The sequence below is a fragment of the Musa acuminata genome, chromosome BXJ1-3 (assembly GCF_036884655.1).
Source record: "Musa acuminata AAA Group cultivar baxijiao chromosome BXJ1-3, Cavendish_Baxijiao_AAA, whole genome shotgun sequence".
NCBI classification, from domain to species: Eukaryota; Viridiplantae; Streptophyta; class Magnoliopsida; order Zingiberales; family Musaceae; genus Musa; species Musa acuminata.
Window position 1 is genome coordinate 41151320 of NC_088329.1, and position 26090 is coordinate 41177409.

Consider the following 26090-nt stretch of genomic DNA (forward strand, 5'->3'; position numbering starts at 1 on the left):
ATCAAATGATGAATAAAAAAAACTTAGATTAACATGAAAATAAAACAAAATCATTATAAAAAATAAAAAAAATGCTATATTATATATCAAACAATATGATATAAAAATAATTAATATAATATGGGGAGTATTATAAATTTAGTTAAAAGTAGGATATAAAAATATAAGTACAAAACAAAAAGGTAGCATGCAAACATAGGAAATAAAGAATATAAGAGTACAACATAATGTAAATACAAAATAATACTGATATTACAGTAAGACATAAAATAATATATATTTGATGATAATATAAATATTCATATAATTTTTGAATTGAGTTTGACTCATGATTTAATAATCTAAATTTTTTGATTGAATTGATATATGTGAATCAATCTAACTAATGTGAATCAAATTTAGATTTGCTTGATCTAAAATTGGATTGAATTGATGTTTAATGTCATGTGTGCTAATTCTAACATATTTGACTCAGACTTAAAGCCCTACTTGTCCTACAATAAATAATTGCTTACCAACTTTGGTGAGTTTGATAACATGTACAAGAATATTACTCTCAGATTATGCAAATACACAAACATACACAGAGAAACAAATATATTTAGCCTCAGCTTCATACTGGTGTGTGAAATCACCAGGCTGGCATTTTGGCCTATGTGGTGCAAGGGAAGCCAGCCACATGTCTTTCCAACCAGGTGGCAGTGAGACCAGTGACAGCCACCATTAATGGCTCTCTCTCTCTCTCTCTCCTTCTCCAGAACTATTCCCTCCTGTGCTTGTCTCCATGCTTCAGACTGGTGGACACAAGATTAATGATAATGCTTAACAACAACCAAGCAAAGACCATGGCAGAGGAGAAGAAAGCAGACCCATCACAACAGTAAGTTGAAAGCAATGCCAACTTTAGATAAGATAGTCTTGGGTCTGTGAAAGAGGATGAAGCTTGATCTACTTCTTATGCAGTATCATGTTCTACATGTTTATTGAGATGGAACCACTGGTGCAAAATAATCTTACTATAATAGCAGGTTTCACATCTTCATCAAAGGACCAATATAATAGTAGGTTTTACATCTTCATCAAGGATCAATATAGTACAGATTAATCACCAGCATGATAACAAATGGTGGACTCCTCCAGATATCAATTATTATGACCCAATGAGATAGCTAAATCAATTAGCTTTTTGAGACTCAGGTCACAACAGTAAGATGAGAAAGTTTTAGTTTTGGTTATGTGAAAGATCTTGACAATGGAAGATCTAATCACCGTTACAAAATGATAGATTTAACGTTCTCATCAAGGACTAACATAGCACATGTTCCTAGTAATTATTATGATCCTCCGTTGAATCATTAAATTTATTGAGCTTGAATCATTGATGCAAAATACTTAACCCCATGTTAGTAGCAGTACACAATCATATCATTAATTCAAATCCACATAGCCTTACTAGAAAAACACACCATAGTTAAGTATTATGAATTCAGTAGTAATTGCCTATGTTTATGGTGTTTCCGAAGCATTTTTCTTGGTTAATTATGAAGATAATCATCTTTATTAGTGTGCTAACAATCTACTTTCAGGGATTCATACAGATTAGTCTACTGATTGGATCATAGGATGGATCACTGGAGTAGGGTTTCAATCTTTAGGCCACTGATACTTCTACATTAGCATCATAGAACAGATACTGAACTCTTCCATAGAAATCCTTGAGAAATTCAAGGCAGCATCATCACCACAAAATTTAGATTTCACAAGCTTCTTGCGGTGAAATCATCAAGCTTCTTGCAGTGATTTTTTGCCTGCTCAATCATCAAAATTCTCTAAATCAAGATGAATTGCTTTGTAATGTTTTGATCACTTGTGCGTTGGAAGCTGTTGATTCCTCAGATAGGAGTTGATGAGCACAAGTGCTTCCTGTGGCTTGTCGAGGGGAACCAAGTGACCTGCTCCTCTCACTGTCACCATGGTCAACCCCTGGTGCTCCACAAACCTTCCCCCTACCTGCAATCAAGAACAAAGTTCCCAGGTATTTGGCCAAACTGAGTCAGTCATCCATCATCCATTTCTATCAAAGCTATCGTTCATGGCAGAGGCTGATGGTTGCGGACCTGATGGTTGTGGAACCAAGGCTGCCACTGGGACTTGAGAGGAAGACGCAGTGCTTCGACACAGTATCTTGATCCAATCACCGGAACTCTGCCGTCTGTGTCTCCACTGCAGAAGGCCAGATGGATCAGAGGATGGATGTGTGGTCGGATGAGGAAACAAACAAGCGTAGCTCACGGACCGACATGTCAGTTCTCTGACGCTGGTGGAATCTTTGCAGTCATGTGATACAAATGGAAGGGAACAAGAGGCACAGACCTGTAGAGCCATATCCTCAGCCCAGCTTTTATGAGCTTGGAGTAGATGGGCAGGACAGAGAAGACGGTGAAGTTGTATGTTCTCAGTATCGAATCACTGCAACAGTACAAAATGGCATCATTTACCCTGCAGGAAGACAAGGAGAAGAAGAAGAAGAAGAAGAGGAGACAATATCCAGCAGCGGGGAAGACGAGCTCACTTGCAGACACTCCACCTCCCGTTGACATTTGCATGGAGTGATCTCTGCACATCAACCCTGTTGAAGTACTCCTCAGCATAGGTCGAGAAACAGGGATCGTACCCCGCATACCTTCTAATCCTCCTCATCAAGCTTTTCTGCAACTCCAAAAACATCTCTCAGAATTCATATCCTAATCTTACAAAGAAGCATACTATTTTTAGATCGACAACTGTACATTCCGAGTCACCTTGGCATTATCTTCATCAAACGAAGAAGAAGATGATGATTGAGGAAGAGTACACTTGGGAGCATAAACATTGTAGATGTCGATCTCCTTGTACTGGTTAAAGACCATCTCCATGGCATCATTGCATTCATCAGTCCAGTTAAAGAGCTTGAAGTCGCAGACTCGTTTTGCAAGCCTGTAAACTTGGTCTGAGACCACTGTGTGACTCCATGCATACTCCAGCAACCCTTTTGAGTCATAGTATTCATCTGTCTCAGGGTTTCCCACCTGCAACACACACAGAAATCCACCATATAAATATGCATGTTTTTCCATAATTTACAGCATCCCTCCTTTGTGCCAAAAGATGAAGCTTATATGCATATGTACTTCAAATTCTGCTAGATGTTCACGTTACAGGCAGTCATAAACTAGAGATGGAAAGATGGCGCTCACAATGAAGCCTTTGAAGTTGATGTATGGGTAGTTCTTTGTGTCCTTGTTTCTGTCATAGAGTAGCTCAGCTAGCTGGGGCACATAGTGACCTGCAACAGACGAGCAGGAGACAGGAGACCTTTACAGCTCTGTTGCATTGCGATGATTGAAGGCCATGATCTCTATCTTTCTTATTTTTGTTCTTGATGTCATAAAGCTGAGAGATCAAATTGGAGGAAAGTGGATTTGTGATCACCTGCATAGCTTTCTCCTGCTATGTAGAAGTCATGGGACTGGTACTGTGGAAACCTTCTCAGCCAGTTGACCAGGAATCTGTAAGCATCCTCAGCTGGAACAGTAAAACAAAAGATGAGGATGATCTCACTGATGCAGTTGCTTGGACAAACCAACATAGATCAGACGCATATCTCAGATGAGTAGCAGTTTATTTACCCACAAATCCATCCTCTAGTTTGGTTAGATCAGAGGATGTGTTAGTGTAAGAGAATCCAACCCCTACTGGAGACTCCAAAAACAGCAAATTGGCCTCTGATAGCAAGAAAAAAAAATCAATAATTATTCAAGTGATTTTCCAGGAGAACTCATACGATAAAATTGGACTGATACAGAGAAAGCAAGCATGATAATTAAAGAAGAAAAGGACCTTTATTCCAAGCATATTTATTGAACTCGAGTCCTGTTCCATGTCTCTTCACCCTTAGAGGTCCCAGTTCCACAGCTGCCCCATAGCCAATTGATGAACATCCCGGACCTGTAAAGCAAGAGCGACACATTGAATGAGATGAAGACCTACAGGGTAGGAGATACACATTTATGAGGTAATCATCTCCATGTCCTAAAAACCAGCATCCGCCTACATAAATAAACCTCCAAGATGCATGAGAGAGAGAGAGAGAGAGTAAATTATGCACAACCTCCATTGAGCCAGAGGAGAAGAGGTCGATCTGACGGCAGAGTTTGAGCCTCAAAGAACCAGTAGAACAGGGCCCTCCCGTTCTCTCTGTTCACTGTTATGTAGCCTGAGAAGTGGGAGATGGGTGGGCTTGGTGGCTGACCGGGGAGATCAAGAACCCTGTCAGATTCGCTGGAGTCACCCGAGATAGTGAGCATGAAGCTGAGACAGAGAAGGAAGTGTCTCCTGGAAGATGCCATGGCCTCAATACCGATCGAGAGGAGGCAGGGAAGATTAATAGAGGATGGTGATGTACTAGTTTAGTCCTGCAGGAAACAAGAAAGCCACACTGCTATGTCTAGCAATAGACATAAGAAAAGCCAGGACCACATCACTCCCCTATCGTTGCTCTCATCATCTAATCATGCTTCTAATATAAAAATAAAATAAATCTTAAAATTAAAATCAGATATATCAACATCATGATTATATATTTTTTAGTATAATTTAAATTTTTTTATTTGAATTTATATTATCATTTGATCCGAAGGATACAGTGATATCAATTTATAAAGAAAATCATTTTTTCTCTCTTTCTATCACTCGTATAATCACTATAAACGATAAAATAAAAATAAAAAAATATCGAGAAAGTAAATATATAATTTTTCGATAATGTGATAGTACATAAAAGAAATATCGATAAAGAAGATATATAATCTTTCGATAACGTGATAGTCCATAAAAGATCATATCTATACATAGGATCTTGGCAAGCTACTTAATCTCGGCGATCTTGCTGTTGCAAGCTGAAGAATCACGATGGTTCCTTGTCTTAGACAGCTAACCTAAGTCTTCTTTTCATCAGAGTTCGGCATGGGTAGAGTTGCCTACAACAAAAAGAATCACCAAACTCATTTTCTTCTTCTCGGGATGCACAATATCAGTGAACAGGAGGACTTGGCATTTATTTGTCTTCGAGTACCAATAGTACATTCATTACCTGTGGGCCTTATCCGATGCCTAACACTGGACTTTGTTGGTCTTCCTGGCACTTTCACTGATATCAGAAGAAGACCAAAAAGATTCTTCTGATGTGCCATTTATTATAGATATGAGCTGATTTGGGCGACGAAGTTGTTTAGAGGACTCGACTAGTTACAAACTTGGAATCATTCTCGGAAAACATGAAGTAGGTTAAGACGTCTATGAAGAGATCGGGAAATTTATCTGCTACAAATATTCTTCGTTAGAATTCATCTCCTCCATTATTTGCCTTGCAATCTAGATCATGACTCATAATAACAGGCATCTCATAATAGTCATAACTCATAATTATGACTACCTACATGGTAAAACTGTTCTCTAGTAAGGAGAAAAAAAAATAGAAATGGAGGTCATCATCATAGTTCTGCACAAAGCAACGAATTCAAGTGGAATGGTATCATGCAACAGAAGGAGCTGCAAAACTCAAATAGGCAAACAGCCAAACCACAAGCAAGAATTCAGATGGATCGAAGTAAAAGTATCCTGGATTAACTGTTCAAGCTGCACAAACTTGATTAAGTAATCCACAACCACAGCACCTAAAACTTTTTACAGCAAGAAGCATAGCACAAATAGGAGGTAAGTCATAGTGAGAGATGGACTAACCACAGCCTTACAGAAAAATCTTTCCCAGATGATCTGGTCAAGCTACAACAATAGAAGGGATTACAGAAGCCTGCATTTATGTTGCAATCACTAACCCTATAATCAAAATTCAATATGTGACTCGTTATGGACCATCAGCGTAACAAGCGTGCAAATTGGGGGGCCAACACCTTGTACAGAAAAATTCCGTGAATTGTTTTTATAAGAACTCATCCCTCAGAAAATAAATAATAATATGTTAGAACATTGTAAAGTAACAAAATGTTGCTTGCATGCCTCGGCTAAAGGTTAAGGTGACCTATGAACATCACATTCTGTTCTCTCTTTTTCGTGGAGCACAAGTTATGATCTCGTCAACCCTCAATATCATCTCAGCTGCCTCGGTTGCTGACAAGAGCACACCTTGCTTTACTTTAAATGACTCTGATATCCCTAGCTTCTCCATGTCTCCAACCTGTATCAGGGACATGAAATTTAAATCAGTGGAAATTAAAATTCAAGCACAGGCTTAACACCAGGAAAAGATGCTTCCACCGTATTTCACTTACACCACCAGATATGATGTCAATTCCTGCATTAGTTGTGTCATTGTGATGCTCAGCTCGAAGCTGAGAGATCAACTCAGCACTGTCCACACCAGCATTGTCAGCAATGATTGTGGGTATTGCTTGGAGAGCATGTGAGAAAGCTTCAATGGCATGAGATTTTTTCCCTGGAGTCTTACGTGCAAGGTCATCTACCTCTTTTGCCATCACCATCTCAGGCCATCCACCCCCAAGCAAGACCCTACTGTCATTCACTGTCTGAGACAGCACACAAAGAGCATCATGCAACGATCTTTCTGCTTCATCCAGCACATGGGAACTAGAAATAATTAAAAAAAGGCTATTATCATTAACATAATTATCTACCTAAAATCTTTGCTTTTTTGAAACATACAGCTTCATATATCAAACTGAAAGCTGATAATTTCAAACTCAATAAACTCCATAAACTAGCTCTGGACAACTGTCCATGCAACTGACATTGAAATCAACATCAAGAGGACAAAAATTTCACAAAGAAAAATTACATAAATTCTGGCAAGAGGAGGGCATAAACAGCGGCAGAGCAAGAATTTGCATTTTGGATAGGCGTAAGCAGGGCTGTGCTACCATAAATGCAGGTCAAAAGTGAATGAGCTAATAATGCACATAAGTTTGAGCAATTTGTAGAATGCAAAGTTTGATGATAAAGAGAATGGATAACAGTCAAAAGAAAAAATAAGTTTACAGTGTGGAAAAATAAGAAAATTGAATGATAAAAATAGTCTAAAACAATCATAAAATGGAGAGGAAACTCATTACAGACAGGAAGATACTTAAAGAATGCAAAGATGTCACTTCTTAATGCTGGCATAAGAAAATAATTCGGAATGATGGAAATATGAGGAAAAAGCTGAAACATTAGAGGTAAACCAATCATGACATTGAATATAAGATATCTTAGAACAAAATCCCCATCTCCACACCAAAGAAGGAAAAATATCAAATAAAATATGTGCATCACGGCTCCATGGCTGTGTGGAAGAAGCATGGATTAGAAAGTAGCTATTAAGAAAGCTACAAACACCCGGGATATATCTGAATCAAAATAGAAGACTATTATGTTTAAAGACATACCTTGCACCTCTTAGGACAATTGTACATGCCTGACCCATTTCAACCCCAGAAAAATGAATCAACTTGTCCTCACCAATCATTATCTCCTCAATCAGCTTGCAGTGTCCAAGCTTTACAGACTCCGGGTTATCAAAAGTTGATGCGATCTCACCACCAGTTACCAAGGCTAGACGCTCAATCCCTTCAAAGTCAGCATGCTCAATGGCAAGAATGCCAGCATCTGCAAAAAGTTCCTCGGGGAAGTTGTATATTAGCTGCCTATTGACAAAACAGTTGACTCCATGAGCTATGATTTTCTGCACTTTTTCTCTCATTTTCTCTTTTTCAGCTCCCTCAATCTCTGCAACTTTAGCCATTGAATCAACACGAACTCGAGCCCCATATATTTTAACTTTGTCAGTGTCCATGGCAGTGTTTGCCACCAAAATTTTTGCATTTTCGATGTGTTTTGGTTGACCAATTCCTATTTTCTTGTCAAGAATAAACCTGTCCAGAGTATCAAGGGCCTCATGTTTAGAGAACAAAAGCATATCACTACCAAATCTGAAGTTTGGAATTTAAAATGCTTCTTTATGCGAGCAGTGGAAAACAACTTTCTTCAGATATGAAAGCACTGATTCCCTTACTACTATAAATTTCTCAGGTCTTCTCTATTAACCTCCATTAATGTTGTTTGTTTTCAAGTTATTAAAGAAAATTTGCAACAGAATCAGATATATGCTTACATGTTAGAATGATAAATAGAAATCTGTATTCAGAGAACAAATATTTATTAGATTACAGATTATATACCATAAATCTTTAAGAATTTTTTATGAGATACCTACCCTTCATCTAGAAATGAATCTTTAAGGGAACCTCCAGCCTTCTTAAGAATGTGGATAGACTCCAAATTTGTGCTGCCCTGACAATTCAGAGAAAAGGAATTTTTATCTCTAACAGGTTTAATTATGACCAGAATTCTCATATTCCTCATACCAGTTAAAAATTTTGACCTCAATAAAGAGAATGTTACATGATATGCAACATGATACACGAAGCTTAAATTAGCTACCAAACATGCATGGACCCTTGAAAGAACATAATTAAGGTATACCCAGTTTAAACACTGGAAGTATAACTCCCTCAAAAACATAACTCCTCAAAAAGGCACTTGAACATTTTTGTCTTCTGTTAAATAAAACAACACTATGAAATTCAGGCAGGTTTAACTAGTGACGGCAGCGGTTTAAGATGTCAGAGAGCAACCATACCATTGAATGCAAAATAGCTGAAAACTAATTGCAGTTCATATCAACCTGAAATCAGTATTGCAAAAAGTTCTTTTACAAACTAAGGCCAAACATGGTTTTTAAAACTCGATCAGTTACCAATTCTGATAATGCTGTGTATCAGATGGTGTAGCAATCTATACCACCTAGCACCAGCTATAAAAAGTAAAAAAAAAATATCACCTACTGATATCATACAACCTAGTACAGATGCATACAGACCAGCATTTGAAACCTTGGACCAAATATTTAACCACTTGAACCACCTGATTCACCAGTTTCAAAAGCATTGGTACATATTGAAAATAAAAAGAGGTAGAATTTTTATCAAATTCTTCGACCGCTCAAATAAGTGCAGGTATGTGTTCCCAACATATATACATGTATATATTATAAATACCTATATTATACATATTTATAGACTAAGAGACATACAGATATATGAGGACCTATTTAACAAAAATGTTATTGTCAAATGTGCTGTGTTCAGAAAGTCTTCTAAGGAAAACATATGAAGATCAAACTATTATCAATAAGTTTTCACATTCACAATGAAGGACTCAGATAACAAAAGTGAAACATATGCAGTGGAAAGCAGGTCTATCCTGACAAACTAAAGTACTGATTTTGAAGCCATGAAATAAGCCCTCCACCTCTCCATGGAGACTACTACCTCAAGTAGAGGCAAAACATGAATTTTGAAATTGTCAAACACAAAAGGAAAGAATAAATGATGAACCTATATGTCAAAACATGCATTATGATATTCTTAATACCTTTAGCCTTAGAACAGCATCCACTGCTAGTTTAGCAAATTGTTCCTTGTCCTGGGAGAGTATTTTCGAACTCAGGGTTGTCATCGCAATTTTCATCAAATCTGACTTAAACTTGTCTGCAACATAAAAATAGCAAATAATCAATCATATATGTTAAACATGGAAAAGTTTAATGTAAAGTTAGAGATAGTATCTCACTCATCCTTTTAACCAACAGGCACAAGTCATATGTATTGCATTATCATTTGTTTCAAAAGCAAATTAAGAAGTTAAAAACCTTGATCTAAGAAACAGATTTCAGTATAACATGTACACATTCAAGATAACTGGTACCTGGATCCCGTTTATTATCCTTGGCCTTCTGCAGTAAAGCATTACGTGCACACTCAGCAGCCAGTCTGTAGCCTACATGCTCACAAGAACAGGATTTAGATATTACAATTATAAAAGTACTTCAATTTAATCAATTAATTCCAATTCACCACAATATATTGTAGTCAAGAACATAAACGAAGCAATCATGAAACAACAGATCGTTGATTTCAGAGTGTGAAACACACTATTGCACAATCTCATGTAATCATATGTGTATGCATCAGAACATACAAATGATCATTAATTAAAAATGCTTTGTTCACATGGTCTCTATTGAGACATCCAAAGTTGGTTAGTGCATTGTTGCACAAGTTATAGATCTCAGGTTCGAGTCCACGTGTGAGCGCCATGTACGCCATTTAATGTAATGAAAATATCTTCCCTTTTTTTTAAAAAATTGCTTTGTTCATGTTTTGTCCCTAAAAATACCCACTCAAATTCCTGATTACCACTCCAACCTCTCTAGAATGAATCACCATTTAATAAATATATAAGTTCGTCAGTTTACCCAATTAATTTCAGTCCACCATGAAATTTTATAGTCAACAACGTGAAGAAAGTAAAATGACAAACAGATCATCGATTTCAGTGTGAAACTGCTGACACCATAAAGTCATTGCAAAACCATGTAAATCTATAGATATGTCTAGGAACATACAAAATTCACAAATAAAAAAAAAATGTGCCCGTATTTTGTCCCTAAAACTACCCACTCAAAATCTTGATTACCATCCAACTGCTATATTGCAGACCACCATATACTATCAATCTAAGTGATATTTTCTCCTCCTTCCCAACACATGTACCAAGATGACAAGAATTATAGACTATTTAACGTGCTATTCTTCTGGAATTGTTTGTAAGAGTAGAAAATTTTCAAGAATAGAAATGGGTAGAATGATACAACAAGATACTAATCTAGGATCTCAGTACACATTACAGGCATAGGACACCGATACAACATGATACAGATATACTAATAACTTGGCCTTGTAAAAAAAAAGTCAAAATATGTAACTAAATATCATGATAAATGATAAGAAATACTTAACTGGAATTTCTAACATATTCATCTTCAGAGAGCTATGTTTAGTTATGTAATACTTCAAAAATATAATAAAGATACTCAGAACATAAAAGAAAGATTCTTATTTATTCATTACCTAATCATATAACCTCCTAGTTGCCCTTTTTTATCAATATTACTAAAAATAGAATTCTTCCCAAAATTGTACACAAAATATAACCTAAGTGTCTTAAAAACAAGCCGATCTTTTTCAATTAATGAAAGATCAGATACTTTAAGGAAGCATTTAACAAATTAACATGTATCCCTAGAAGCACTAACATATCCAATATGATAATGGCAAACACTTTGAGGTATCAAGTATCAGTTTATCACAGTTAAAAGTAATATTGTAAAGAATACATATGAGTAGCTACTTGTACAATACAACATATCATACTCGAAGTTGACAATTTTAATATTATTTTATACCTAAGATGTGCTGAAGCACTATATCACTGGCATCCAGAAAATATTTAGAGAGATGCTAACACAAACCTGCAATAATAGTCATTGGATGAATTTTTTTATTGACTAGTTTTTCAGCCTCTCTCAGAAGCTCTCCAGCCAAAACAACAACAGAAGTCGTCCCGTCACCAACCTCGTCATCTTGAACTTTGGAGATATCTGGTGCTAAAGTTGAGGTTTTTTTTTTCTCAGGGAAGCCACTGACTCATAATCATGTTTAGAAATTAAGAAGTCAATTAAATTATGCAAATTTGAGATGCAAAATAAGCATTTGATGGTGTACACAATCCAGGAAACTAATCAATCAACTGAACAATAAGGCACACCAAAGGATACCAATAAGGTGATGGTGTACAAAATCCACGAAACTAATCAATCAAGTGAACAATAAGGCACACCAAAGGATACCAATAAGGACCTTAGCAGCTGGATTGTCAATATGAAGAGATTTCAAGATAGTTGCACCATCATTAGTAACAGTAACATTGTGTCCTCTACCAGTTGATTGCAATATTTTATCCTACACATTAGACACAGCAACCAACAGGATTAATTGATTGGAAGATATTGAAGAAAAGGAAAAATATAACAAGCGTAAAAGAGTATACCATTCCTTTTGGACCTAAAGTTGTCTTGACCAAGTCTGCAATTGCCATGGCACCGACAAATGAGGCCTGCAGTTTAAAAAAAAATCATGGCCAACATTCAATTATGAGAAAATTTTCAAAAAGGTCATATCAGTAGAATGGAATACAATGTTTGGTAGGTAACCACTTTAAAAACATGAGAAAATATCTGCATAAGGAAAACAAGACTGGAATTGGTGAGTACCAATGTTTCTAACCAAATTTAATCATTCTCTATATATGTATGCACAACTCATATTTATTTGGGCTTTACAATTTTGTTAACTGACCGATATCATTTTAAAACTCAGTCAAGCACCTGTTTTATTTCCGAATCTATAGTCACTGGATAAAAAAATGGAGCTTCAGTTATCCAATCAAGGATCACAAAATTTTCAGTTTGTTTCATATCAAGTTTACAAGCGCATTTCCAATCAGTCTTAAATAAATCAGGGTATAGAATTCTGGGTTCACTTCTTGACACTAAAACATACGAAATTATGACATGCAGAAAGATTAGCATAGTATTGGTTCAGAAACATGAGATGCTCGACCAGCTTGAATTTGGGAAATGGTTATATCATGACCTACATATTACATCTAATAACTCTCTGTCCTCATTGACTCTCTATTTTAATTCTATTATATCAAAAGAAGAACAATTATACAAAAGAAGCAAATCACATATCCACTTTCCAGACCCGTCCATAACCATTATGGCTGATAACAAAAGTATGTTTTACTATAGAGGCCACAGACAAGATCAAACTCAAAAAAGTGAATATGCGAGGAAAAGGAATGATATTGTGGCTATGATTGATCTACCAAAAGGAACACTAGTGTCAGTATCGTGTATGATCCAAGAAACATCAAAGAGACTGCACACCATTCTCGCTCGATCTCCTTTCTCCTCGGTAGCTTCATCTTTAAGCAGCCGTTCCACCTAAGACCAAATACATCATCAAGAAATAAAATCAATTAAAAAAGCCAAAGACAAACCGTTGTCGTCAAAATCCGACGAAATCTACCAAGAAAAATCAACAGAAACTGCACATACCGTCATTTCGCAAGGCTGATATCAAACGGGAAGGAAACGAATCACGATGAAGTAATCGAAATGGGGAACGGGGAGTATACCCTCGGTTTCCTTTCTTGGACTTCTCCGGAAATCCAAAACCCTAGAACCGATTCAAGAAAGCCCCGGACGTCGAGGGAACATACGAGAGTAACGGGGCTTGACAGGGCCGTCGCCATGAAGGGGCGCGGGCGCCTTAACTGCACCAGCCGTGGACACGAGTAGAACCCGGATCGCATCTGAGTTACTCGGGTATTTGGGTCCAAGCTCCGATCCGATAACACGATCCGGTCCTTGTATTTATATTTTATAGTTCATATTTATATTCCATAGACCATCATTTATATCTTATATATCTATTATTCTAATACTATTATATTTTTTTATGAATGTATTTTTTTGTTATACGTTAGTGAATTGTAAGGAGAATTTAAGGGCGCAACTGGGAATCGAATATCGGATGGCAAGGGTTCTTAACCCGACCCGTTATTGGACCCTGATATGGAACAAAGTCGTGCACCTAATGCTATGAGCTGGACCTAAACGGGTCAAGTTTATCGACGACCCGATTAGAGACCACACTTACCACCTCAAGGAGCAATCTTGTTGAGGTACCGCTCCTTCCTTCTGCCAGTTCCTCGCGCATTCGTCTCGCAGCCACGACTCCACGGAGACAACGATCGAGCTTTCACTCTTTGCTTCCCGATCAGGAGCTCCCTTGAAATCTGCGGAAGGGCGTGGGGGACACGAAGCAGAGGAGGAGGGAGAGTCGAGGATAGGAGAGGCGGAACATAGGTCTGTCGATAGGAAAAGATGGTGAAGGTTCGCATGAACACGGCCGATGTGGCCGCGGAGTTGAAGTGCCTCCGCAAGCTCATCGGAATGCGCTGCGCCAACGTCTATGATATCTCACCCAAGGTGGGCAACCTAATCCCAATCCCGCGATTCGATCAAAACCCTAATTCATGTAGTGTCCCGTATCTTTCCCTTCTCTTCTCTTGTAATTAATTCCTAGTTGGTTTGGTTGTTTCCTTCAGGCTTTAATTACGCCATCTCTTTTTGATGGTAATGCCGTTGCCCGATGAACCTTTTCAGTTTCTAATTTTGTTTTCTTCAATCCTCTTTTGATTGTTTGGTTTGTATGTGCACTGATGAAATTTAGCATTATATATTTCCTGCTACTGTCGTTGTATATACCTCAAAATTTAAAGAGAAAGTGGATTGTTCATGGCATGAACTTAGTCTAAAGCCATGTAAATCAAAAGGTAGGTTTTCTGCGTACCAATTGGTTTCCAAGTGGAACGAGGCTCACTGCCACTTTAGTTCAAGAACTTCATGGCTAGTATATTGCCTTCTGAGGTCAAAATTATTCTTCATGGGATGACTACTTTGATCCACTAGTTTATTTACTATGGAAAATATTTTCTTCATTTATCATTGTGTCCTTTTTCTTATCCCACTTGATCGAAGCATCTAATCCAACTTCTGCAAGTACTATTAGCAATAATGATGATGATTTTGTCTGTATCATATTACCTTTTTTGAATGCATCTGTGTGAACGTTTGACACTGTTTGATTAATGCCCTCATCTGAATCTGATAATCTCTAAAACCTTCGCCTCATTTACATCCATGCAAACACCTTGTTGTTGGATGATCTATTAACCATATCATCATAAGCAGCAGGACAAACACTATAATTTATTGTGAAATGGCAACTGCTAAATTGTAAACTTGCTTCTTGGGTTTTATCAATGTGGAGTTGGAGGATCACCATATAATTCATCAAGCTTATCTTCGTAGCACAGAATTTTGCAGGAAGCCCAGAAGTGATGCCCTATGTGTTCCTTCTATTTAACATCTTATATTTTGTTTTATGCAAAAGTGAGTACATTTTTTATTGCTAATGTTTTGGTTCTATTTCTCTTTTAATTTTGTCACTTTAACTTCTTAATGGCATTCACTTTCTCCATGTTGTGCTGATGAATGTTCATTTGTAGACTTATCTCTTCAAGCTGATGAATAGCAGCGGAATTACAGAGTCCGGGGAGAGTGAGAAGGTGTTACTGTTGATGGAAAGTGGTGTAAGGTTGCACACTACTCAGTATGTCCGGTGAGGCTATTTGTTTCTGCATTTGTAGATTTGCTATTTTCTGGGGAGCCGTTATTTCTGTTTAAATGTATCTCTTCACCTTAGGCGCATTTGTAATTATATAGGGACAAAAATACGACACCTTCTGGATTTACTCTAAAACTGAGGAAACATATACGAACAAGAAGACTTGAAGATGTTCGGCAGCTTGGATATGACCGTGTAATTACTCCTTGTAATTACTTTTACAGATAGAAGGAACTATCTTGGATAACCAAAAATATGTTATATGTTTTGGTGCTTATTTTCACTTTTTTGTTTAGCTTATAGCTAATTCTTGATTGCTAGCCAGTTAGATTTCTAATGATGTTGTTCTTTTTAATCTACAGATTGTTCTTTTTCAGTTTGGATTAGGTAGCAATGCTCATTATGTTATTTTGGAGCTCTATGCCCAAGGAAATATTCTTCTTACAGATTCTGATTTTACTGTAATGACACTTCTCCGCTCACACAGGTTCTTCTCATATCCTTGTTTCACAGTTTCTTTTGCACAATATATTGGTGATAATGCTTAAAATATGTTTTACTGTGTGAATATCGATTTTTGTTGTTTGTTTTTATAATTATACCATGGAATGAAAAAGTTGAGATTACCTGGTATTGATGCTTTGGCTTTATTAATTTTCAAAGATGTGAAATTCAAAAATGGTTGCTAACTTCGAATGATAGTTGGTTTTTGCAATGTAGTTGTAGTATTTGTAATCATGGTGATGATGTTTAAAGTCTATTTTATCATGTGAATATTGGTTTCTGATGTTTGTTTTTATACCATAGCATGAAATAATTAACATAAATTGGTATTTGATGCTTTGATTTTATTAATTTTCAAAGATGTGAATTTCAAAAATGGTTGTTAACTTTGTAGTGCTAGTTGGTTTTTACAGTATAGTATTTCTAATCATGGTTTGAAATCTCGGTTTGGCATTGACTATTACGATATTGTCTGATGAGGTAACTGTTCCATCAACTTGATAGTGGCCAATTGCCTAAACTCAAATTAATTATAGTAGACAAAGTTAATGGTGTCACAATCTCCCTAGTTAAGACGACTTCCTTGTCAATGTCCAAATCATAGTCTAGAATCATACCTTAACATGATTCATGTGAGATCCAGCTTAGCTTAGTGATGTGCCTTTAATCCCAACTATGGGTAGGCCTTTCCTACGAGGGTCCCTTACCATGCCAAATTAATGGCCCTTTTGTGGTAGCTGACATATTGACTTAATTGATTTAAACCACTGGTTTAAAATTCTTGAGAACAAACTAATGGAAGGAGACCCCACTTTAGCAACTTAGTTATCCTCTTATATCCGGTATGGGTTTACACTGGTTTTGGATATAATTTGTGGAAACGATACTTCTGATTTATGGAAACAATTTATGTTTTTGTTTATGATGTCTGTTAATGTGCAAGGCGTCTCAGTATCCAAACTACAATAGAGCATCCCAACTTTTGGTTTCATTTGGAAGTTCTAACTATATACTTAATTATTGCAGGGATGATGACAAGGGGTTGGTGATAATGTCACGCCATCGCTATCCAGTGGAGTCTTGTCGTCTTTTTGAAAGAACTAACCTAATGAAATTAAAGTCAGCGCTTATTCCTTTCAAGTCAGCTGATGAGAACAAAATTTCTGAGGCTACTGAAGGCACAAGTGACAAATCTAATGATCAAAGCGGTTGTAAGAGCAAGAACTTGCCAGCCTCAAACAAGGAAGCCAGTAGTAAAAATCAATCAAATAAAACTACATTGAAGACCGTTCTTGGGGAGGCATTAAGCTATGGACCTGCATTATCTGAGCATATAATTTTGGATGCTGGCCTGCTTCCAAATATGAAAGTTGGTAAAGATATTGATGGCAAAATTAATGAAGATAATTTTGAGGGTTTGGCACAAGCCGTCACAAGGTTTGAAGACTGGCTTGCCGATGTTATATATGGTCCTACAGTTCCTGAAGGATACATTTTAATGCAGAGTAAAACTAGTGGGAAGAAGGATCTTGTAGTCCCACAAGAGTCTGCTATGGACAAGGTAAGTATGCACTCCTCTTGTTCTTGAACATACACATTGGATTATGGGAGGAAATGTTATTCGCTTACATTCATTTAAGTAACATGACACTGGTATTATGTTAATTATAATCACTTCCATGGTTAAGCTGATCAAAGCATGAAGATGTTCTTTTTAATGTGGTCATTTGATTATATATTGATTTTTTTTTTGCTTGGTAAACCTTATTGGATAATTTTCTTTGCATGTGCAGGTCTATGATGAGTTTTGTCCTATTCTATTGAACCAATTTAAATCAAGGGAGTGCATGAAGTTTGAGACATTTGATGGTGCACTAGATGAGTTTTACAGTAAAATTGAAAGTCAACGAGGAGAACAGCAGCGGAAGGCAAAAGAAGAATCAGCTATGCAAAAGCTTGATAAAATACGCCTGGATCAGGTTCTTAAATACTTCTTGAATGAATTTATCTTCATGGACATAATGATGATGACATCATCATTATGACTATTAGCATCACATTCCCACAGAAATAAAAAAAATAAACAGAAACAAAAAGAAGGGGATGAGGATGAAGCCATCTGCACAAAAGAGATTCTGGAGAAACACACACCTCTTCTTTTGCCTTTATATCTTGTTGCTTATGATAACAAGGAAGGAACACATGTTAATATTAGATGTTGTCAAAGAAAATACCTTTGTAGTACACGTGTTAGTTTTCCCATTTGCTATTGTAATGCAGGAAAACCGTGTCCATGCACTAAAGAAGGAAGTTGATTATTCCGTCAAAATGGCTGAATTGATCGAGTACAATTTGGAAGATGTGGATGCAGCCATTATAGCTGTTCGTGTTGCTCTTGCAAATGGTATGAACTGGGAGGATCTTGCACGTATGGTAAAGGAAGAGAGAAAATCAGGAAATCCTGTTGCTGGTCTAATTGACAAGCTCCGTCTTGAAAGAAATTGTATTACTTTGCTATTAAGTAACAACCTTGATGAAATGGATGATGACGAGAAAACTGCTCCTGTTGAGAAGGTACTGGTGGAAGTTCAGTGTCATCACACTGTTTGTGTATATACAGCCTGCTACAAGTTACTTCTTGCAAAGTATTTTTGTGCGGACATTACTATGTTCCTACACTGCATCAAAGATTACATTAAAAGTGCTGCTTAAAAAAAATTCTTAGAACTCGAAAATATTAAAAGTGCTGCTTAACTGCTATAATGCTCTATATTTTGGGAAATCTTTATATCAGAAACTGAGTCAGTGGTTATTTTAGGGAGTGACTTTCTGTAGAAACAGAGCTGCAGGGGATTTTTATAGTTGAATTCAGGAGATGTTAAGATACCAATTTCCTAATTTTCTTCTCTTGCTTTTTTATTGTTCTACTATATATATGTGTATGCACATATATGTGAAAATCAAGTCAGCAGCAATTTACCAATCCTTGTTGGTATTCCTTTGTTTTGTTTGGGCTGACCGGGTTGGCTCAGTTCAAGAGAATGACAAAGTAAAATACAGTTGCTGCATGTTTAAAATTTCTTATTGCAAAATTGTTGCTCCTTTTCTCTTAAAAGGTTTAGCAGATGAAACTAAATGATAACTCTCAAACAGCAGTACTAATGTTTGCATCTTTCACTGTAAAGTATGTCCATGGAAGTCCTTGACCTTAACAAGAATTGCAAAGTCATCTAATGTGGTTGTCCTATATATATGTCACTGATGTTTATCAATTGTCCTTTAGTAAAATAGGGTTCTGTTTTTCAAATACATGGGCTTTGATTATTCAAGAGACAATGACTATCCTTGTCCTGTGTAGATGCTCGAGTTGTTCCATGCATATCCATTTTTAGGAGTTTCAACCCAGGTGTTCAATCAAACACCTGCAAACGGCTTAGGTGGCTCTTTCCCTAAGTGGATTCTTAATGGGATTAACTGTTAGTCATTATAAGTGGTGTTCCATGAACATGTTCCTTTTATCCCTCATTTGACACCAATAGTTCTACAAATTCTGTAATGAATGCTCTTTGTTATATGTGTTATTTGACTATGCTATTTGGCAAATATTTTGATTTTCAATCAGCATTTGGGTTTAGTATCTTACGTGGATTGTATAATAAAAAGCACCCATGAAAAACCCTTGGGAATACAAACTTCTCAAGTATTGTGGGCGAGAGTATGGTATCTGAAGGACCAAATAACTCCATATCCGTTATTGTATAATTCATCACAATTTTTTTGTGAACTTATCAACTAGGAAATAAGTGTGTCCATAAGTTTGTACTACTTTGTTAGGTAATTTCTGACAGTAATCTTCTTGTCCTCTTTGGCATTCCTCTTGAAACTTTTATGGTTTACTATTTAGAGCATTTAGGAACTATGACAGCTTTGCTAATGGCAGCTATGATGTTTTTAGGTTGAGGTTGATTTGGCTCTTTCTGCTCATGCCAATGCTTGCCGCTGGTATGAATTAAAGAAAAGACAGGAAAACAAGCAGGACAAAACCATTAAAGCGCATGAGAAGGCTTTCAAAGCTGCTGAGAAGAAAACTCGACATCAACTTGCTCAAGTATTCCACGGACCATATAGATTATTATAAATTATTTCTTTTTTGCTTGGGACGAACATGCATATATCTAATTCATGATTTGTGATTCTGTAAATGCATAACTGATTTTATTTTTTGTTACAAGTCTAAATTGCTTCATTGAACTTAAGGCTCAATTTGGACTTAACAAACAGAGGTGACATGTAGATGTGCTGTATGAGTTACTCACTGTGGCTGCCCTGGACATACAAATTGTGGTCTTCTTTAGTATATTTATAATTATGAAGTTTGGAACAAGCAAGTCCTGTGAGTGTTCATGTGAGCACCTTTGTGAACAGGGTCTTGGTCTCATTTGATGTTCCTTGAATTATTAAATATTTAAAACACTGAGAAATAAGCGGCTTTTTTATGAAATATTACGTATTGGTCATATTCATTAGAAATTCACATGGTATTTCTCTGAGCACTCAGGATGCTTCTAAACTTTCAGATATCTTTGATCTTTCGCAACATAAGAAGCCATCAATTCATATTACATACTGACAAAATATCAGGAATCTGTACACATTTAGTGGTTTCATCAAATATGAGTGCCTGACCAACACTTTAATTATTGATAAATATGTTGGCTGCATTATGGGCTTATAATTTGGAGTTACATTCTCATAGTTCATTTGCTACTTTCAATCTCTTTCTTAAAAAATTGATTGGTGTCATTTAATTGGCTGCTCAGGTTTGTGTCACTGTATTTGCAGGAGAAGACTGTTGCTGCAATTTCTCATATGCGGAAAGTGCATTGGTTTGAGAAATTCAACTGGTTTATCAGCAGCGAAAATTATTTGATCATAAGTGGTCGTGATGCACAACAAAATGAGATGATAGTTAAGCGATATATGTCCAAGGGAGATCTGTGAGTAAAGTTTGATGTATTTGTTTGGTACTTGTAGCATTTAGCTCAACATTTACTCTGTTTAGAGAGAATTTTAATAACTCCTTAGTTATTTGTTTATCTTAAAAGCACCATACACTCATTTAGGCAATTGTTTTCTTGAGTTATTTGGTGCACATTAGGAAAATCTTTTACAACACCTTTTCTATATGTTCAAGATCATAATATAGCATGTCAAGAATAAGTGTGAAGTCACATCATGTTGCATAAAATCTAGACCAATTTTTGTAAAGGTCTCTAAACAAGATGCATCTCATGGTAGTTATTCCCCTCCCTCCCTCCCTCCCTCTATCTCATTGTAAACATCTAAAATTTTCCCTTTCTCTGATAGCCTCAGCGTATTCTTTTAAATGCTGTGCAATGTAAAATTCCTTCATTTTAATGTTAGATCGTTTAATTTTTGGATTTTTTTTTATTTCAATACTCATATTATGTCGTGCAGCGTTAGGGTCACAGGTTTAAGTGTTAGTCTGCCAGAACTCAGTATTGGCATGGTGTTTCATGCCATGCTCAGATTATTCTCTCTTGGCGTAGAGACTGTGCCATAGTGATATGTATCACTAATAACTAGAAATATTAAATAACAAATGTTGACATTTGCAAGTTTGATATGACAATTTAACTTTAAGACGGGGAATGCTTTGGAGGTGTTTTGACATGCCAACAACCAACATACATCGGGCAGTGAACCAGTGAGACATTACTCAAAAGTAGACTGACTGTCCCATACCACTCTGGTACTGTACTGGTGTACCAATGTACCAGTGTACTGATGATGCAAACATATCCAATGATTGTGTAATATTATTCTTCATGGTGTACAAAGGCCTAGCATATTATATCTGTGGGTAAATGCCAGTTTGACAAGATTACATCTGGAGAATGCAACAATATTTAAATCCTGGATTGATACTTCAAACTGAAATCGAAGTCAAATAAAACCTGAATACAGCATAGGGGACCCATAGGCGTTAGAGTGTTAATAGGATTTTAGCAAGAAATGTATAGTTCCTGCCACGCCTTTAATACAAGACATCAGATTATGCTGGGTGTAATTTGAATTTGGTCCAAGATCAAGATTTAATTTTTAACAATGCCAGATAGACAACAGAATGATTAAACCAACCTTGTTATATTTGGCTGCATGATATTAAGTTTAGAATTTGTGATCATGTGATGCCATACTAGTATATAGTGTCCAGCTACTTGTTTCTTTTAGCATAATAATATTCTGATGGTTACTTGTGGTATCAGATAAAAGAAGCTTTGTAAGAATTTACCTTCTGGCAATATGTCTGATCTTCAGTGTAATATAGGTATGTGCATGCAGACCTGCATGGAGCTTCTAGTACTGTGATCAAGAATCACAAACCAGATAATCCAATACCACCTCTGACATTAAATCAAGCAGGATGTTTTACTGTGAGTTCCAACATTTTTTCACTTTTATTTGTTAGTATAAATATTTGTCTTTCCTTTTTCTTTTGAACATTAGATTATTGATTCAATTTGCTTTATATGGTGCTAGTGATATATCAACATCATTTGGTAGTTTAAGAGCCTTAGGTAACTGGAAGGTTTTAAGACAATTTATCTTTGCAGGTCTGTCACAGCCAAGCATGGGAGTCAAAAATTGTTACAAGTGCCTGGTGGGTATATCCACATCAAGTTAGTAAGACAGCTCCCACAGGAGAGTATCTCACAGTAGGCAGTTTCATGATTCGTGGTAAAAAGAATTTTCTTCCCCCGCACCCTCTCGTTATGGGCTTTGGTATTCTGTTTCGTCTGGATGAGAGTTCCCTGGCATCACATATAAATGAGAGAAGGGTGAGAGGAGAAGATGAGGGTCTTCATGAAATGGAAGTGGCGTCTCGCAGAGAGCAGAATAATTCTGATTCAGATGAGGAGATTATTAGTGAAGGAGACACAAATAAGGAGTCAGAAAATTACTTGAATAGTGGTGGGGATCATCCTAGTGTGGAAGTAGATAGTGCGTCTGGAGTTGATGCTACTTCTATTGCCTTAACTACCGACTTTAGGGCTCCAAATCCATCTGAGGAGTTTTCTCAAGATGATGCTGGCAACCAGAGAGATCTTAATGCTGGAAGCTTATCTGGCATAAATGATTCTAGTTCATCCCAACTTGACCTTCTTCTTGATAAGGCTCTTGGCCTTGGCCCTAGCCCTGCTAAGTTGTCAAGTAAAAGTTCTGGATTGGATTCATACGAGTCAACTCCAGTGGAGGCTCATATAAATGATGACAAAAAAGCTGCAGGAAGGGAGAAGCCCTACATATCAAAAGCTGAAAGAAGAAAACTTAAGAAAGGCCAGAAGAGCACTGCCGATATAGTAGATGTCTCCGAAGTAAAAGAGAACAATGTAGACTTGCAGCTAGATAGTAGTGAGAAGCTAAGGCCAGCTAATCTGAAGTTTGCACGTGGACAGAGGGGCAAACATAAGAAGATTAAGGAGAAGTATGCAGAACAGGATGAGGAAGAAAGGAGAATTCGAATGGCTTTACTTGCAGTAAGTTAAAATTGAAATTCTTTTAGGTCATGTGGGATCTTATCTTGAATTAGTACTTGACTCTTTCCCTGTTTTTGTTCTAACCCGTAATGTTTTTTATGGTTCAGTCAGTTGGAAAAGCTCCCCAGAAGGAAAAGGAATCAGATAACCATGTTGCTGTTGCTGGAAAATTAACCAGATCATCGACTGGTAAGTTATTATGGAATTATTGTAATCCATGTTATTCACATGGATATGTACTTTTCCATCTTAGCTGCACCAACAAGACCATTTGTGGTGGGCACTTTTGCATGTTAGCTATGCTTGAAAATTAATTTGTCTCTGGTCTTAATTGTAATTGCTTAAAATGTTGACATTTGGAATGTATTAATTTTGTACAGTTCTTTTTGGCGATTTATTTTTCATGATAGATGATGGATGTACTCTTGTGCTCTTTATTTCTATCTCTGATAGCAACTAAATGGCATTAATGATGCATGTCTATGTGAGATGTAGTTATGTACACTCAGTTTCTTTTAGTAACTGATGCTGTGCATGCTAGAAAAGTAACATTCTTTGATTTGCAATCATTTTCGGATGACGGATTTGTTCACTAACCTTTGTTGGGATGCAGATGAACACGACTCTTCCAAAATATGTTATAAATGCAAAAAGGCTGGTCACCTGTCTAAGGATTGTCAGGAATATACGTATCAAGCTAAGCAAGCAAATGGCAATGTTTCTGGAGATCCTCTGAGTGCAGAACCAGATAAAGCTAATATTGAAATGGATGTGGCTGCAATGGAGGAAGATGGCATCCATGATATAGGAGAAGAAGAGAGAGAGAAATTGAATGACTTGGATTATTTAACTGGCAATCCACTTCCTGGTGACATTTTGCTCTATGCAGTACCTGTCTGTGGACCTTATAGTGCCTTGCAAACATACAAGTATCGTGTCAAAATAACTCCAGGAACTGCAAAAAAAGGAAAAGGTATTCTCCTGGTTTTATTTTCAAATAATAATAAACTTGGATATATATATATATATATATATATATATATATATGACGTTGTCTCAATAATTTTTGTTGTTTCATGAAACAACTTGTTTGACATATATTTCTTTGTTCACAACTTTCTCTGGTATGAAATGGTCACGGAGTTAATTTTGTTACAGCAGGTTTTGTTGTTTCAATTCGTGAACATGTGGTATTTAATTATTTATTTGATAACTAGTTCTTCAACCACATCATGTATCATGTAATATTTCATAACTTTTATGTAATTATTTTGGAGCTTGTGCAGTTTCATATTAACATGACTTCATAGAGGTGCATGAGAAGGTTTAGGAAATGCAAAGGTAGCCTCCATTTAGATATTCTCAGGATTTTTTTTGTAAATTTTTGATAAGTTTTACTTTTTTTAGAGTGGCTTGTATAAAGGTACAAGTATAATACAGACAGTTTGTAGCTACAGGGATAGTAAATAATTCATGGGGTTCCTTTGTTGTTGCTATGATTAACATCTGTGACTTGCACATTAACGATCCAAAAACATGTAACGCTAGCAGATTCCGAGTACCTATTGCAAATTGTTTTTCTGGTCAGAAAGATTATACGTTAGATTTGCATCAGTATTGATATTCATAGCAGCCTGCAGTAACCATCTTAGTAGTAAATAGTTCTTTGTTTTTCTATCGACTGTTACTTGAGTGTGATTATAACCCCCATAAAGGTGTATTTTGTTGTGCTAAATAATATTATGACCTTTTAGATTTCTCTTTTTCAAATACAAACATATCCTATCTGCAGTTAGTGACACTCTCTATACCTGTATGTGTGTATGGGCATGTATTTGACTGTATGTGTTGTTGCTGGCATGCTTTGCTTTTCGCAATTATGGTATCTATATGGTTATTTTTGTGTTTAAGGGAGAATTTCTCATCATAACATGATTGAGATCCTGTCATTTTTTCAGCTGCCAAAACCGCGATGAATTTGTTTAATCATATGCCTGAGGTGACGAACCGGGAGAAGGAACTTATGAAAGCATGTACAGACCCAGAACTGGTTGCGGCAATTGTGAGCAATGTGAAGATAACAGCTCCAGGATTGACTCAATTGAAGCAGAAACAGAAGAAGGGTAAAAAATCTGGCAAAGATAATTAGATGTTGTGTAGAAGTTTTGCCTAGTGGAGTTGAAGACATTCTGCAGGAGTGATTCTATTTCTCAAAAGAAGAGTGATACTCAACTTGGTGTCTTCTATTTTTATGGTCTCTTTCCTGAGTTCGGGAGATTTCAACACATCTTTTTTTCTTCAATACAAGGCACAAGTTTGCAGGTTCCTTGAATTAAGAGGACATGCAAATTACAAGTTGTATGTCGTTTGTCTCCTTTAAATTCTTGTAAAATGTCTATTGGTCCAAACTACAAAATTGGGTTCGTTCAGGGTTCGGCCCTATAATTATGACGTGCTGTGTGTAGGCAAGTGCTTTGTGGTGCCTTGTTTAGTTTTGCTTGAATATTAGTTCAAATGGTATAAGGTTAATTACATATTGTCTTTGTAGTTAGTTATTTTTAGTATTTTGATCTTTATATTTTAAAAAATTATATTGGTGGTTCATTTATTCTAACGATGTTAATTTTACCAACAAAAATATAAAAATAAAAGGTAAAAAAAAATTTTAACGTTCGGTGGTGGATGACGGTGCCACCCTCAGCTTACGTGTTCTAAATATCCATCGTCAACCTCCTTCATCTATCATCGTAATTATCATCACATTTGGTTGAGTTCGCATTAGCTCATTAGTCGTTAGCTGTCAACA

General features: G+C 36.5%; 3 protein-coding genes across 5 annotated transcripts; 1 reads left to right on the forward strand and 2 right to left on the reverse strand.

The window, feature by feature from the left end:
* Nucleotides 1-1571: 1571 nt before the first annotated feature.
* Nucleotides 1572-4479, reverse strand: LOC135631172 (serine carboxypeptidase-like 26). The gene is made up of 10 exons (XM_065138636.1): nt 4151-4479; nt 3880-3987; nt 3669-3764; nt 3472-3564; nt 3237-3325; nt 2802-3068; nt 2573-2709; nt 2374-2469; nt 2118-2223; nt 1572-2010 (listed from the first exon to the last, which is right to left on the reverse strand). The coding sequence occupies exons 1-10, from the start codon at nt 4386-4388 to the stop codon at nt 1864-1866; spliced, it is 1377 nt and encodes a 458-aa protein (XP_064994708.1). The 5' UTR covers nt 4389-4479; the 3' UTR covers nt 1572-1863.
* Nucleotides 4480-5974: 1495 nt separating this feature from the next.
* On the reverse strand, nt 5975-13271 carry LOC135585382 (T-complex protein 1 subunit beta-like). Of its 2 annotated transcripts, none has more exons than XM_065138652.1 (11): nt 13082-13271; nt 12911-12967; nt 12007-12072; nt 11807-11918; nt 11429-11557; nt 9823-9894; nt 9490-9605; nt 8270-8346; nt 7443-7928; nt 6330-6645; nt 5975-6235 (listed from the first exon to the last, which is right to left on the reverse strand). In XM_065138652.1, the coding sequence occupies exons 1-11, from the start codon at nt 13085-13087 to the stop codon at nt 6089-6091; spliced, it is 1584 nt and encodes a 527-aa protein (XP_064994724.1). In that variant the 5' UTR covers nt 13088-13271; the 3' UTR covers nt 5975-6088. The 2 variants fall into 2 exon arrangements, with proteins under 2 accessions (XP_064994724.1, XP_064994718.1); XM_065138646.1 differs by having other exon boundaries at nt 12850-12967; nt 13082-13220.
* Nucleotides 13272-13675: 404 nt separating this feature from the next.
* On the forward strand, nt 13676-25818 carry LOC103978920 (uncharacterized). 2 transcript variants are annotated; one of them, XM_009394879.3, is made up of 14 exons: nt 13676-14017; nt 15100-15212; nt 15317-15413; nt 15581-15705; nt 16749-17283; nt 17516-17701; nt 18003-18296; nt 19678-19830; nt 20565-20719; nt 22075-22180; nt 22361-23284; nt 23392-23473; nt 23898-24257; nt 25243-25818. In XM_009394879.3, exons 1-14 carry the CDS (start codon nt 13913-13915, stop codon nt 25431-25433), a joined length of 3426 nt encoding a protein of 1141 aa, XP_009393154.2. In that variant the 5' UTR covers nt 13676-13912; the 3' UTR covers nt 25434-25818. The 2 variants fall into 2 exon arrangements, with proteins under 2 accessions (XP_009393154.2, XP_064994738.1); XM_065138666.1 differs by lacking the exons at nt 13676-14017; nt 15317-15413 and having other exon boundaries at nt 25243-25645.
* Nucleotides 25819-26090: the final 272 nt, after the last annotated feature.

Bases quoted from the DNA above. Each gene is read 5' to 3' on its own strand.
- LOC135631172 (XM_065138636.1), bottom strand. From the start codon at position 4,388: ATGGCATCTTCCAGGAGACACTTCCTTCTCTGTCTCAGCTTCATGCTC. The intron at 3,988-4,150 runs GTTGTGCATAAT...CTTGCTTTACAG, and splicing joins TCTCCTCTGGCTCAATGGAG to GTCCGGGATGTTCATCAATT. The intron at 3,326-3,471 runs GTGATCACAAAT...CGTCTGTTGCAG, and splicing joins AGCAGGAGAAAGCTATGCAG to GTCACTATGTGCCCCAGCTA.
- LOC135585382 (XM_065138646.1), bottom strand. From the start codon at position 12,948: ATGAAGCTACCGAGGAGAAAGGAGATCGAGCGAGAATGGTGTGCAGTC. The intron at 11,919-12,006 runs GTATACTCTTTT...TCTAATGTGTAG, and splicing joins CTTTAGGTCCAAAAGGAATG to GATAAAATATTGCAATCAAC. The intron at 7,929-8,269 runs GTAGGTATCTCA...TACTCTGGACAG, and splicing joins GATTCATTTCTAGATGAAGG to GTTTATTCTTGACAAGAAAA.
- LOC103978920 (XM_009394879.3), top strand. From the start codon at position 13,913: ATGGTGAAGGTTCGCATGAACACGGCCGATGTGGCCGCGGAGTTGAAG. The intron at 17,284-17,515 runs GTAAGTATGCAC...TTGCATGTGCAG, and splicing joins AAGAGTCTGCTATGGACAAG to GTCTATGATGAGTTTTGTCC. The intron at 20,720-22,074 runs GTGAGTAAAGTT...AGTGTAATATAG, and splicing joins TATATGTCCAAGGGAGATCT to GTATGTGCATGCAGACCTGC.